The sequence below is a fragment of the Myotis yumanensis genome, unplaced genomic scaffold (assembly GCF_028538775.1).
Source record: "Myotis yumanensis isolate MYYU_CA2020_CCGP unplaced genomic scaffold, mMyoYum1.0.hap1 SCAF_13, whole genome shotgun sequence".
NCBI lineage: Eukaryota > Metazoa > Chordata > Mammalia > Chiroptera > Vespertilionidae > Myotis > Myotis yumanensis.
The window spans coordinates 36,650,725-36,664,977 of record NW_027223764.1 but is presented as its reverse complement, the minus strand read 5'-3'; the positions used below and the strand labels follow the sequence as shown (position 1 = coordinate 36,664,977).

The 14,253-nt window shown below is 40.9% G+C and overlaps 1 protein-coding gene across 6 annotated transcripts in view; it reads left to right on the top strand.

Annotated features, from left to right (window-relative positions):
- The window catches only part of JMJD1C (jumonji domain containing 1C), a 247,062-nt gene that overhangs the window by 196,871 nt on the left and 35,938 nt on the right, over positions 1 to 14,253 (top strand). For all 6 annotated transcript variants that reach the window (XM_070432828.1, XM_070432827.1, XM_070432830.1 and 3 more), the window contains 2 exons: positions 6,687 to 6,859; positions 8,569 to 10,772. In XM_070432828.1, coding sequence (XP_070288929.1) covers positions 6,687 to 6,859; positions 8,569 to 10,772 — 2,377 coding nt within the window. The remainder of the gene's footprint in view (positions 1 to 6,686; positions 6,860 to 8,568; positions 10,773 to 14,253) is intronic.

Genomic DNA, 14,253 nt, shown 5'->3' with positions numbered 1-14,253 from the left:
TAGCTACCTTCCTTCGTACTTACTTTGTGGTAAAAAGACAACATTAAATTTACCAACCCAGCCATTAACAACAGTGTACAGTAGTACTATTGAGTATATTCACATTATTGTGCAACAGACCTCTATAATTTTTTCATCTTGCAAAACTGAAATTCTATACCCATTAAACATTAATTTTCCTCCCCTTCACTGTCCCCCCAGTCCTTTGCAACTACTTTTCTACTCTCTGTTTCTATGATTTGGACTGCTTTAGATAGATGCTTCATTTGATTGGAATCATGCAGTATTTGACCTTTTGTGGCTTCTTTTTTCACATAGCCTAATCTTAAAGTTAGTTCATCCATGTTGTTAGCATGTAACACGATTTCCCTTTTTAAGCTGCATTAAATTTTTTTTTAAATTCTCCCAAGGACGTTGTTCCATTGATTTTTATTTTATTTTTTTAAAGAGAGAGTGGAAGAGGTAGGGAAAGACAGAGAGGGAGAGGAACATTGATGTGAGAGAAACACATCGATTGGTTGCCTCCTGCACGTGCCCTGACCAGGGCCCTGGGCTAGGGAAGAGCCTGCAACCAAGGTATGTGCCCTTGACTGGAATTGAACCCGGGACCCTTTGGTCCACAGGTTGACGCTCTATCCACTGAGCCAAACTAGCTAGGGTTCTATTTTATTTTTATACCACAGTTTTATACCATATGTCCACGGATTTTTGGGTTACTTCCACTCCTTGGTTATTATGAATAATGCTGCACTGGACATGGGTATTTTTGACACCTTTCTCAAGTTGGCCAAAATTCACAATAGATATGTTAGGGTGGGAATTTGGAAGACAACAATAGTGCCCTTCTTTACTTTAGGGATAATACTGCTTACATAGAGCCATGTCAACACCAGTAGGTGTAAATATAGTGTTCCTCTTGCCAAAAGTTTGTTATAGGAACTGTAAATTCTGGATAGCAATGATGACATTAGCCTGTGGCCATGAGTTCTTTCTTTTTTTTTCTTTTTCTTTTTTTTTCTTTGCAAATCACAGGAGAGTTTATTGGGTCCTTGATGGCGGCAGGTATCATGCGCTTAGCCAAACCTAGCTGCCAGGAGTCGTTTTTCATGGCATGCTCCTCACTGCAGCATGTTTCTTTAACAAGCCCCTCTCAATTCAAATCACCTCTTCACGCACCTTGCCCATCCCATTATAAGTAACATGCTCTCAGTTACAACCTTTGCCACCAATCTGGAGGTGCTGGTGTTCAGTGTTCTCGTCCGTGGCAGTTATATGCACCCGTGGTCATTTAGATGAAGAACACCAGAAAACGTTAGGTGCTTACAGATTCTCGACAGTAAAGGCCCTGGTTAGAATCATTGTCTCCAATAGCTGTCTTGTCTCCTATCTCTGCACAGCTAAATGTCTCAAGCGACTTATGGTCTTTGGCCACGAATCCTTTCTTAATCCCCTAAGTTATGATAGTTGACAGTGGTGGTAAGGGGAATCAAGATAAGCAGTGCGAATTATAGTTCTAACAGTTTCAAAGGATATTTCTTGTGGTTTATTCCCATTATAAACATCAGCTCCTTTTAGCTCCAGTTTTATATGAGCTTCAGCCTTTAATGAAGTTACCAGTGAACTGCACAGTTTATTCTTCAACATCCTTATATTTGATACTGGCAGGATCTCAATTCTAAAAGTATTGTACTTACATTGATCATAAGTTTCCCATTCCTATTCCATTGAACTTGGAGTAGGTGGAATCTTTCTAGAATGCATACATTACTTAGTCAAACTCAATGAAGAGTCATTAATCACTTCAGTATACTGTTTGCCAGCCCTGGCAAGGTGCATGCATGAGGCAACCAGTCTATGTGTCTCTGTCACATTGATGTTTCTCTCCTCTCACCTTTCTCCCTCCTTCCCTCCCTCCCTAAAAAAAAAAAATCAATGGAAAAAATATCTTCACTCTTTGAGTGAGGATTAACTATATATATTTACCAGAATTGAAAGCAGCCCTGATGACCCAAATGCCCAATACATCCACATTTTTTACACTGACCCTTTACTCTCATATGCCTTGAATGTAGCTGCAACTGATTGGGTAGAAGAACCAAGAGATTATTCTCCCATAACTTCCAAACCCTTGAAAACAAATATGTGTAACTGTTTAGAAATGGCTTGTGTGGGAGCCTCTCTCTCAGTGTGTGTACTAGAAAAATTAGCACCAATGTTTGTAAGGGCATAAAATGTTTTATTAACTGGTCATAAACTTGTTATATTAAAAATGAGCATATCAGATTTTCATTTATTATGTAAAACATTTTGAGCAAAAGTGAAGATATCTTAAACCTAGTATTATAAATTAAAGTGGAGAAACAATTAGTTAATACATTTTAATGTTATTTTATAGTAAAAAACTTATCATTTCCATGATTGATTGCAACTTGAGATTTCTGAATCTTGGAGAACTGCGGCCTTTAAACATTTGAATATTTATGTGCATGTGTAATAAATATGTGTGTATTTTCTCTTATGAGGTTTATGATTTATAATTATACTAGAGACCCAGTGCACGAATTCGTGCACAGGTGGGGTCCCTCGGGGTGGCCTGTGGAGAGCAGGCCCCAACTCACACCCCCAGCCTAGAAGCCCTGCAGCCCCGCCTGGCACCCTGCCTTGGCCTGGTGCTGCCCCCTCAACTGCTCAACCATCCCGCCCGTGGGGCGATCGATCAGGGGCAGGCCCCCTGCCAGGCTCCCTCAGTGCCTGGGAGCTGGGATGATCAGTTGGGGCCGGGACCGGGGCCAGGACCACCGCTGGTCACCATCTGCGGGGTGATCAGGCCTCCGCTCACACCCGCATTGGCCTGGCGCCGCCCACTCATCTGCTCCACCATCCCACCGCGGTCCTGCTCTCGTCAGGGCCCATTCAGGCCTGCAGTGCCTCCACTGCCACCTGCTGCCAGCGCTGCGTCACCGACGCCCGCCATGTTCCCCGCCATCCCCTGGTGGTCAGCGCAAATCATAGTGAGTGGTCAAACGACTGCCTGAGGGGACAATTTGCATATTAGGCTTTTATTATATAGGATAATTTTTTTTTAAATATATTTTATTGATTTTTGCAGAGAGGAAAGGAGAGCGATAGAGAGTTAGAAACATAGATGAGAGAGGAACATCGATCAGCTGCCTCCAGCACACCCCCTACTGGGGATGTGCCCACAACCAAGGTACATGCCCTTGACTGGAATCAAACCTGGGACCCTTCAGTCCACAGGCCGACGCTCTATCCACTGAGCCAAACCAGTTAGGGCTAGGATAATATTTTTTAATCGAAGTAATTTGACAGCAGTCTATCTTTGGCATTATATTATATTGCTTTTGCATTATCATTTAGAGATGTAAAATTTATCCCCTCTATTAAAATCAAAGGATTGTATTTTCCCAGTATCTTGACTCAACAAATCATGTTCTGGAAGAAATGCCAATGAGTTATAGTATAAAAACAATTTCTAAGTACAGTGGGGCCTTGACTTACGAGTGTCCTGACTAACAAGTTTTTTGAGATACCAGCTGTCTCTCGGCCGATTTTTTGCATTGAGTTGACAGAGTAATTTGAATTAACGAGCTCCTTAACAAGCTTGGTCTCGAAACGAATTAAACTCATAAGTCAAGGCCCCACTGTATATCTTTTAATAGTTGTAACTCGTAACATAGAGATCAATGTCACCACATATTCAGTATGAGAAAGGCAGCATATTGACATACAAAAAATAATTTTTTTAATAAGTCTTTATTGTTCAGATTATTACAGTTCCTCTTTTTCCCCCCATAGGTCCCCTCCACCCGGTTCGCACCCCACCCCATACCCTTACCCGCCCCCCCCCCCCCACTGTCCTCGTCCATGGGTGTAAGATTTTTTTCCAATCTTCCCGCACCTCCCACACCCCCTTCCCCTGAGAATTGTCAGTCCACTCCCTTTCTATGCCCTGATTCTATTCTAGTCACTAGTTTATTCTGTTCATTAGATTTTTTATTCACTTGATTTTTAGATTCACGTGTTGATAGATATGTATTTGTTGTCACTTTGTTGTTCATAATTTTTATCTTTACCTTTTTCTTCTTCTTCCTCTTCTTAAAGAATACTCTTCAGCATTTTATATAATACTGGTTTGGTAGTGATGAACTCCTTTAGTTTTTTCTTATCTGCACAGCTCTTTATCTGACCTTCAATTCTAAATGATAGCTTTGCTGGGTAGAGTAATCTTGATTGTAGGTTCTTGCTAGTCATCACTTTGAATATTTCTTGCTACTCCTTTCTGGCCTGCATAGTTTCTGTTGAGAAATCAGCTGACAGTCGTATGGGTACTCCCTTGTAGGTAACTAATGTTTTTCTCTTGCTGCTTTTAAGATTTTCTCTTTGTCTTTTGCCCTTGGCATTTTAATTATGATGTGTCTTGGTGTGGTCCTCTTTGGATTCCTCTTGTTTGGGGTTCTCTGCACTTTCTGGACTTGCAAGTCTATTTCTTTCACCAAGTAGGGGAAGTTTTCTGTCATTATTTCTTCAAATAGGTTTTCAATATCTTGCTGTCTCTCTTCTTCTGGAACCCCCATAATTTGGATGTTGGTACGCTTGAAGTTGTCCCAGAGGCTCCTTACACTATCCTCATATTTTTGGATTCTTTTTGCGTTTTGCTTTTCCGATTGGGTGTTTTTTGCTTCTTCATATTTCAAATCTTTGACTTCATTCTTGGGATCCTCTAGTCTGCTGTTGGATCTCTATATATTATTCTTTATTTCAGTCAGTGTATGCTTAATTTCTGATTGGTCCTTTTTCATATCCTTGAGGGTCTCACTAAATTTCTCAGAGGTTTCTAGAAGATTCTTGAGTAGCCTTATAACCGTGGTTTTGAACTCTATATCCAGTAGTTTGCTTTCCTCCATTTTTTTCATTTGTGACATGTTTCTTTGTCTCTGCATTTTGGCTGCTTCCCTGTGTTGGTAGAGTGGCTTTCTGTGCTAGGTGTCCTATAGGGCCCATTTGCTCAGCCTCCCCAATCACCTGAGGTGGACACTCTTGGTGCACCCCTTTGTGGGCTGTGTGCACAGTCTTGCTGTAGTTAAGCCTTGATTGCTGTTGGTTTCACTGGGAGGAATTGACTTCCAGGCCAATTGGCTATGAGGACCAGCTGTGTCTACAATGGGAGAACTGCTGTGCTGGAGACACCCTTATGGGGCAGGACTTGCTTCAGTGGGGCTTTGGTGCTCACTGAGTCTGCCCCTTGAGTGTGTCTCTTATGGATGTGAAGAGTTGTGATCCGGTATGGTCTCACACTGACCACTGGGTACACTGGCTCTTGGATCTCCAAGGAGGTGCAAAGTCAGCCACTGCCTGAGGCCACCCAGCAGGAGCTACAGAGAGATCTGCAGATTCCTTCTCTTTGTTTGGGGTTTGGAAGTGCCCAGATGAGGCCCAGCTGTGAAGCAATGCAGGCTGCTGCTGCAGGGCCTTAGGCCTTCTTTTAGAAGCTTTGGAGCTCTCTGACCCAGCTGCAGTTTGTTAGGTTTTAGGTTGCAAAAGGACAGGCCATTCATATGCAAAATCTGCTTTGCATAGCTTGGGTGGGGTTGTAAATTGGGTAGGGCGGGGTCTCAGGGAATCACCAGGGCAGAGCAAATAGCAATGGCTGCCAGTCAGCCCTGCCCTGGAGAAGTGCCCCGATCTCTGTGTCCGCGGCCCCGTGCAGGAACAGTGATCGCTGCAAGCACCTCTGAGAGAAAGCGGCCCTTGCATTCTGGCCTGATGTCAGACAGTCCAGTTTCTCCCTGTATGAGTCTGGGTCCCCAGGGTCTCACCTGGTACTGGAGTTCAGAGCAATCGGGAGCTTGTGTCTCTCTCCCGATTGAAAAAAACAACAGTGCACCCAGTTGCCAGCCCATTTCGCGCGGGCCTTCGTACCTCCACACTTCCACATCTCCGCACCTCTTACCAGTCTCAATGCGCTTTTTTCTTTCCTTCTAGTTGTAGAACTTCCACTCAATCAGCTTTCCCGTGGTTCTTGATGATATTTGTTTTGTCTTTTAGTTGGAGTTTTGATGTGGTTGTGAGAGGCAGCAATTGCAGGTGCTTACCTATACTGCCATCTTGGTTGTCCTCCAAAAAATAACTTTTTGATACCTCCACATGTCCAAGTTTAATGACCCAACAACTGACAGCTTATAGTGAAATGGACTATAATTGAGTCTTAACAATGTAATTTTCTGCCATTTATTCTAAATAAATTATAACATTGAAAAAGTTTATTGTTTTCATGACAAAATTGGCAAATGAACTTGATTATAATTTCTGTTTGTGATGAAATGTATTTTAGGAATAATAAATTCTGGTGTTTTTTATTAGCAGTATATTCTTTTGATATAATCTTAGGCAGTTGTATAAGCTGTGTTCTCTATATACGTTAAAGGCAATAATTTCAAAATCGGCATTCAATAAAATAAATTTCTAGAAATTACTAGTTTAATGCTGGTTACTTTTGACATATGGAAATATTCATATAGTTATTTTGGTTACTTATCTGAATATTTCTCATTAGGTGAATTTAGAAAAAGTCACATGATTCATAAGTATATCATTATTTTAGTCCTACTGTGACATTGTTTTTAGCTTTTCCTAGTAACTGAAGTCTGACTTTTTTTCTTAAATAGAATTCTCCCAGCTCTTGGTTACATCAACCCACCCCTGTGACCTCAGCAGATGGTATTGGATTACTTAGTCACATTCCTGTCAGACCTTCCAGTGCAGAGCCTCATCGGCCTCTTAAAATTACAACACATTCCAGTCCACCATTGGCAAAAAGTTTAGTAGACCATCATAAAGAGTAAGTTCACCAATGCTTAAAACTTACAAATGCCTTGTCTTTTATCGTTTTCTTAATTCATTTTCTAAGCAAGTTATTTTAAGTTAATCTCTTAAAACTGGGACTTGAATAAGTACTATTCTTTCAGTTTTGATATACTCTATAATTTACTTGATAATTTTAGAATACATGGAAAATCGTGTTTCACTTGTATAGTAGAACTAGATGCACAAAATTCATGCAAGAGTAGGCCTTTCTTCCCTCTGGCACCCGGGACCCAGGCTTTCCTCACAGCCCTGGCTTCATCGGGAAGGTCGTCTGGAAGGATGTCCGGTCTAATTAGCATATTATGCTTTTATTATTATAGACTAGAGGCCTGGTGCACAAAAATGTGTGCACTCCAGGGAGTGCACTCAGCCTGCCTGGGTTCTCTCGCAGTCTGGGTCCCCTGGGGGGATGACCACCTTCTGGCTTAGGCCCACTTCCCGGGGGATTGAGCCTAACCTGACAGTCAGACATCCCTCTGGCAACCCGGGAGCCCTCGGGGGATGTCTACTTGCCAGCGGGAAGCAGGCCTAAGCTGCAGTCTGACATCCTTAGCCCTGCTGAGGAGGCGGGAGAGGTTCCCACACCACCACTGTACTGGTAGCTGTCAGCCTGGCTTGTGGCTGAGCAGAGTTCCCCCTGTGGGAGCACACTGACCACCAGGGGGCAGCTCCTGCATTGAGCATCTGCCCCCCTGGTGGTCAGTGTGTGTCATCGTGACCAGTCATTCCTAGTGGTTCTGCTGTTAGGGTCAATTTGCATATTACCTTTTTATTATATAGGATAGGGGCCTGGTGCATGGGTGGGGGCCGGCTGGTTTGCCCTGAAGGGTGTCCTGGATCAGGGTGGGGGTCCCGCTGGGGTGCCTGGCCAGCCTGGGTGAGGGGCTGAGGGCCGTGTTCAGACTGGCCAACCCCCTTCAGGGTGGAGGTCCCCGCTGGAGTGCCTGGTTAGCCTGGGTGAGGGGCTGAGGGCTGTTTGCAGGCTGGCCACACCCCCTTCAGGGTAGGGGTTCCTGCTGGGGTGCCTGGCCAGTCTGGGTGAGGGGCTGATGGCTATTTGCAGGTTGGCCAAGCCCCCCAGCGGGGACCCTCACCCCATGAGGGTGTGGACAGCCTGGGTGAGTGACTGATGGCTGTTTGCAGGTTGGCCACAGCCCCCAGCCATCCAAGCCCCCAGTGGAGGCTGGCTGGAAGCAGGTATCTGGGATTTATTTATCTTCTGTAATTGAAACTTTGCTGCCTTTAGCGGAGGCCACAGCTGGCCAGGGCAGGTGGGAAGCCTGGCTTCCTCCATCGCCGGGGCAACCAAGCCTCCTGCTTGCTCCAGCTCCTTGGCTGCCGGCCGCCATCTTGGTTGGGTTAATTTGCATATAGTTGCTCTGATTGGTGGGCGTGGCTTGGGCTGTAGCAGAGGTGTGGTCAATTTGCATGTTTCTCTTTTATTAGCTTAGATTATATTGCATAGAAGCTATCTTTATATCATACAAGATAAAGTGGTTACAGAAACCTTTGTTTATTTTTAAGATAATTTTTTACTTTTCCATTATAGTTGATGTGTGCACTATTAGTTTCAGATCGCACACCCCCAACCCAGTGATTAGACATTTATACAATTTATGAAATGATCACCCCAATAAAACTAGTACCTATCTGATACCATATCCTTGTGTATTTTCTTTACAGAGAATTGGAGAGGAAAGCTTTCATTGAACCATTACGTTCTATTACATCTGCATCAGCAAAAAATGACCTTGAGCTAACTAGGTCACAGACTGGAAAAGATGGTCACTTGCATAGACATTTTGTGGATCCTGTGATGAATTCATTACAGAGACCACCCCAGGAGACTGGAGAGAGACTAAACAAATATAAGGAGGAACACCGCCGAATTCTTCAAGAAAGTATTGATGTTGCTCCATTTACAACTAAAATCAAGGGGCTTGAGGGTGAGAGAGATAATTATTCCAGAGTAGCATCGTCATCTTCTAGCCCTAAAAGCCATGTCATCAAACAAGACAAAGATATGGAATGCTCAGTATCAGATCTTTATAAAATGAAGCACTCAGTGCCTCAGAGTTTGCCCCAAAGTAACTATTTCACTACGTTGTCTAATAGTGTGGTAAATGAACCACCAAGGTCATACCCATCCAAAGAAGTTTCAAATATTTACACTGAAAAACAGAATAATACCCTTGTAGCGGCCACTAATCCTCAAACTCTAACTTCATTTATATCATCTCTTTCAAAGCCACCACCTTTGATTAAACACCAACCGGAAAGTGAAGGTTTAGTAGGCAAAATACCAGAACACCTTTCCCATCAAATTGCTTCTCATTCAGTAACAACCTTCAGAAATGATTGTAGAAGTCCTACCCATTTGACAGTTTCTTCTACAAATACACTTCGGAGTATGCCTGCTTTACATAGAGCACCAGTATTTCATCCACCAATTCATCACAGCCTGGATAGAAAGGAAAGCAGCTATAGTAGCCTTTCCCCTCCAACTTTAACTCCAGTGATGCCTGTAAATGCTGGTGGGAAAGTTCAAGAATCACAAAAGCCTCCAACTCTAATTCCTGAGCCAAAAGAATCTCAGGCAAATTTTAAGAGTTCTTCTGAACAGAGTTTGACAGAAATGTGGAAATCTAATAATAACCCCAGCAAAGAGAAAGCTGAATGGCATGTAGAGAAAAGCAGCGGAAAGTCACAAGCTGCTATGGCATCTGTCATTGTACGTCCACCTTCCAGTACAAAACTTGACAGTGTGCCGGCAATGCAGTTAACATCCAAAGATCGAGTTAGCGAAAGATCTTCAGCTGAGGCAAATCAAACAGATTGCCTCAAACCAGCAGAAGCTGGAGAAATTGGAAGAATAATTTTGCCAAGTGTGAATTCAGACAGCGCTCACATAAAACCTGCAAAAAACTTTCAGGCAGTCTCACAGGGCAGTGTTCCCAGTTCAGTTGTGTCTGCTGTAAATACAATGTGTAACACCAAAATGGATATATTCACATCTGCTGCCACTACCACCAGTGTTTCCAGCTGGAGTGGTTCTGGAATAATCTACTCTTTATCAAATACCATTTTGCCCTCTAAATCCTCAGACTGTACCTCTTCAAAAAGTGTCAGTCATTCAGTGGCTCACACACAGGAATGCAAGGTCAGCACCACAGCTCCAGTTACACCAGCCAGTAGTAAGACAGGAAGTGCTGTTCAGCCCAGCTCTGGGTTCTCAGGCACAACTGATTTTATTCACTTAAAAAAGCACAAGGCAGCATTGGCTGCAGCTCAATATAAAAGTAGTAATGCTAGTGAGACTGAGCCTAATGCTGTGAAAAATCAGACATCTTCAGCCTCCCTTGTCTTGGATAGCACTGTAGTCTGTAATACAATAAACAAAGCAAACTCTGTAGGAAATGGGCAAGCATCCCAGACAAATCAACCAAACTACCATACTAAACTTAAAAAAGCCTGGCTTACTAGACATTCAGAAGAAGATAAAAATACTAATAAAATGGAAAATTCAGGGAATTCTGTTTCAGAAATTATTAAGCCATGTTCTGTTAATTTAATAGCCTCTACATCTAATGATATACAAAATAGTGTAGATAGTAAGATCATAGTTGATAAATACGTAAAAGATGATAAAGTCAATAGGAGAAAAGCCAAAAGAACTTATGAATCTGGTTCTGAAAGTGGAGACTCAGATGAAAGTGAAAGCAAGTCAGAACAAAGGACTAAAAGGCAACCTAAGCCAACTTATAAAAAGAAGCAAAATGATTTGCAGAAAAGAAAAGGTGAAATAGAGGAAGATTTAAAACCCAATGGGGTTCTCAGCAGGAGTGCCAAAGAAAAAAGTAAATTGAAGTTGCAGAGCAATAGTAGTGGTAAGTAAATTTATTTTTCTAACATCTCAGATAAAATATGCTGTATGTTCTTGGAATAATTGTGTGGTTTTCTAAAGACTAGTGAGCTTAAAAGCATCTTTTGACTTTATTTGTATGCTCTAGCATTATGTATGTGCTCACTGAGCTCATTTCTACATTTCATAAGTATTCTATAAGAGGAAATGAGAGAAGATGTATCTCTCCATTTTGAAGAGTCTTCTAGAAATATGTTTTACCTAGCACTTATATTGACAAAAAATTAATGTGTAATCTAGCAGTTACTCAGAATTTTGAACATTTCTAAAAACTGTCAAAATGTATTTATAGCTGCCACATCAAAAGTGGATTTCAAATATTAAGTATTTACCTATAACAAGATACACGTAGTTGAAAAAGAAATCCTATTTACATATACTTTAAGTCACATTTTTAAAAAGATATTTTTATTGATTTCGGAGAGGGAGAGGGAGAGCAAGATAGTAACCTCAATGATGAGAGAAAATCATTGATCAGCTGCCTCCTGCACACCCAACATTGGGGATCCAGCCTGCAACCCAGGCATGTCCCCTGACCAAGAATTGAAATGTGACCTTTTGGTTCATAGGACGACGCTCAACCACTGAACCACGTTGGCTGGGCTAAGTCACATATTTAGAAGAGAATTCAGAGTACTGTGGATGTGGCCTCTTATCTCAACGCTTCTCTCACTGATGACAAAATTAAAAGTGTACTGAAATTATCTTCTATTTAATAATGCTACTCATTCAAGCAGTTCTTAACAATGGGTAAAAGTTAAAAGTGGGGTTTGAAGGTCATTATGGTTTTCTGTATTCAAGAAGAACATGCATAATAAGTAAAAATTCCAAAGCTGATGTTTGTTTCATTTGTGGCTACAACGGCAAAATAAGTGATACTAATACTATTCACTATAAAGTATTTCTATATGTTTTTACTCTCATAATAGTTTTTCTCAGTTTGCTTATTTATTTTTTGGTATGTTGCACAATGCAGAAAGCACTTAATAGTCTCACTGTATTCATGTATTAACCCACATACAGTATATGAAATATCTGTGATAATGTGGACATTCAAGAAGTTCTTTCACAAGCACTTGGATGCTCGAAGGCTCTTATTTGGGTCTTTTCACTGAATGAGGTTTTCCCACATGCCTGAGTGGAAATCAGAGGCAAAGTGAAGGAGAGAAAAACAGGAGAATGGAATCATAGAAAAGGAAGGACAGTCGGAAAGAGAGAGAAGAAAGGAAAATTAGCTCAACTAGAGACAGAGAGGCTGAGAGACTGAAATGCAAATATAGTAAGAAAAAAGCAAGATAGGGAAATAGATAACACAGAATACTTGCCATTTGCGTATTGGATTGTATAGTATCGCTTTTGCTTTCTCCTATGTTCTAGTTAATTCCCCCAGTTAATTCTAAAGAGGCTTAGTGTGATCAATATTGTTTCTCTTCCTTCATATAACATTTACTTTGGTGTTAGGTAGTCAAATACTTAAGTTAAACATATAAAAAACAAAAATAGGAACCTTCCAGGTTTTAACACATAGAAAACTCTTAATGAAATTAAATTTACAAAATTAACTCTTAATGAAGTACATATTCTGGTTTCATTTTGAGATTGAATGTACTTGTTTCCCATGTAAGAATTCTAAGACAAAGGCTGGAATCAGCATTCTCTCCACCCCAACTTGTTATGCTTAGTGAAATCTCCCCGACTTAGTATTAGAAAGGCTATGTTAAGTCCCATTTATTCCCAAGTCCAAAATAAAATTACATGACTGTTAAATGCCATCTTTTAATTATGGGCAGAGTTAATTTGCTATTATTCTGGGCTATCTAAAACAGTTCTCTAAATTGGGAATTTATAAGTCTAATTTCTCAACCTGAGTAGATAATGTACCTTTAAACACAACCATTTTATGAACTGAAATTGCCATCAAATTTAAATATATCTAAGTCCTGTGACGCACAAAATCAGTGGCTTAAGTATAATCAAAATTATAATACAAAAAACTGTTCTTATGACCTGGATCTTTGTGTCTTTGTCATTCATTCATTCATTCATTTAAAAACAACACTCTTACTGTCTTTTTTGTTTCACAGAATTGAGATTTGATTGGAAATGTCTGTTTTTTTATTATAATACTATCTAAATTGTTCACAAAGGTATGATTATCCATACTCTGAACCAGGGGTCCTCAAACTTTTTAAACAGGGGGCCAGTTCACTGTCCCTCAGACCGTTGGAGGGCCGGACTATAGTTTAAAAAAAAAACTATGAACAAATTCCTGTGCACACAGCGGCAGCAAAAACACCCGGCGGGCTGGATAAATGTTTTCGGCGGGCCGCAGTTTGAGGACCCCTGCTCTGAACTGTTCCATTTCTTGGAATGTAAAAGCATATTGGGCCCTGGCTGATGTGGCTAAGGGTTTAGAGTGTTAGCCTGCACGCCAAAGGGTCAAGGGTTTGATCTCCTGGTCAGGGCATGTGCGGGGAGACAACAGATCAATGTGTCTCTCTGGCATGGATGTTTCTCTCTCTCTCTGTCTGCCTCTCTCTCCATCCCTCCCTCCTTCCCTCCCTCTCCCTCCTTCCCATTCTCTCTAAAAAGAAGAAAAAAAAACAATGGAAAAAATATCCTCTTTTTGTTGTTATGCAACAAAAAGAAAGCATATTGGTTAATAGTTATTTTCCAGTCAAAATAAAAGTAGATTGCACTTAGTTTATTCTAATGTAATAAGTGAAAAAAAAGTGATTGGAAGCAAGTATACCAAATAAAAATTTATCAACAGTGTAGCATTTCTGTTGTTCATTCTGACTTCTTAAAGCTCTGAATATTTTATACAGTCCATAGGACAAATCTGTCTTATATACAGTGGAGGAAATAACAAACCTTTTATACAAGCCTTTTGGAAAACATTTTATTCCATGAGTGGTATATGTGCACACACATGCATTTCTCTGTCTAGTGGATTAAGTCAAGTTGCTCCTTGCTCTAAATTAGAGACAGAAGAGAGGAGAACTTGTAAAGAATCTGGCATCAGCCGTAGAAGTGCTTAATGACATGCTGATTTTAAATGTGCTGTCCTGGAGTTTAAACACAATACTTCCTATATTAAGATGTGTGGTCTTGCTTTGTACTGCCTACAGTAGAGGTTAACAGGTAAGCAGTAGTGGGGACTCAGGACAAGAGTTCTGCTACAGGTTTCTGCAAGAAGTATATAGTCTCAGAATAGTTGTACTGCCTCTGATTCATAAAATAGACATGATTGGAAAGCATAAGGATAGGAAATCAAATTTATTTCTTTACTATGATAGAAATAGTAAACTGTAAATCTCATGTCTGATGTATAGTTACATTATGCATATGGGCAGTAAAAGCACGTAAGAGTCAACAAATATTGCTTGTCCCAACATAGGTTGCCTTTAAATTAATAGATTTATAAAAATTTAATACGCAAATAG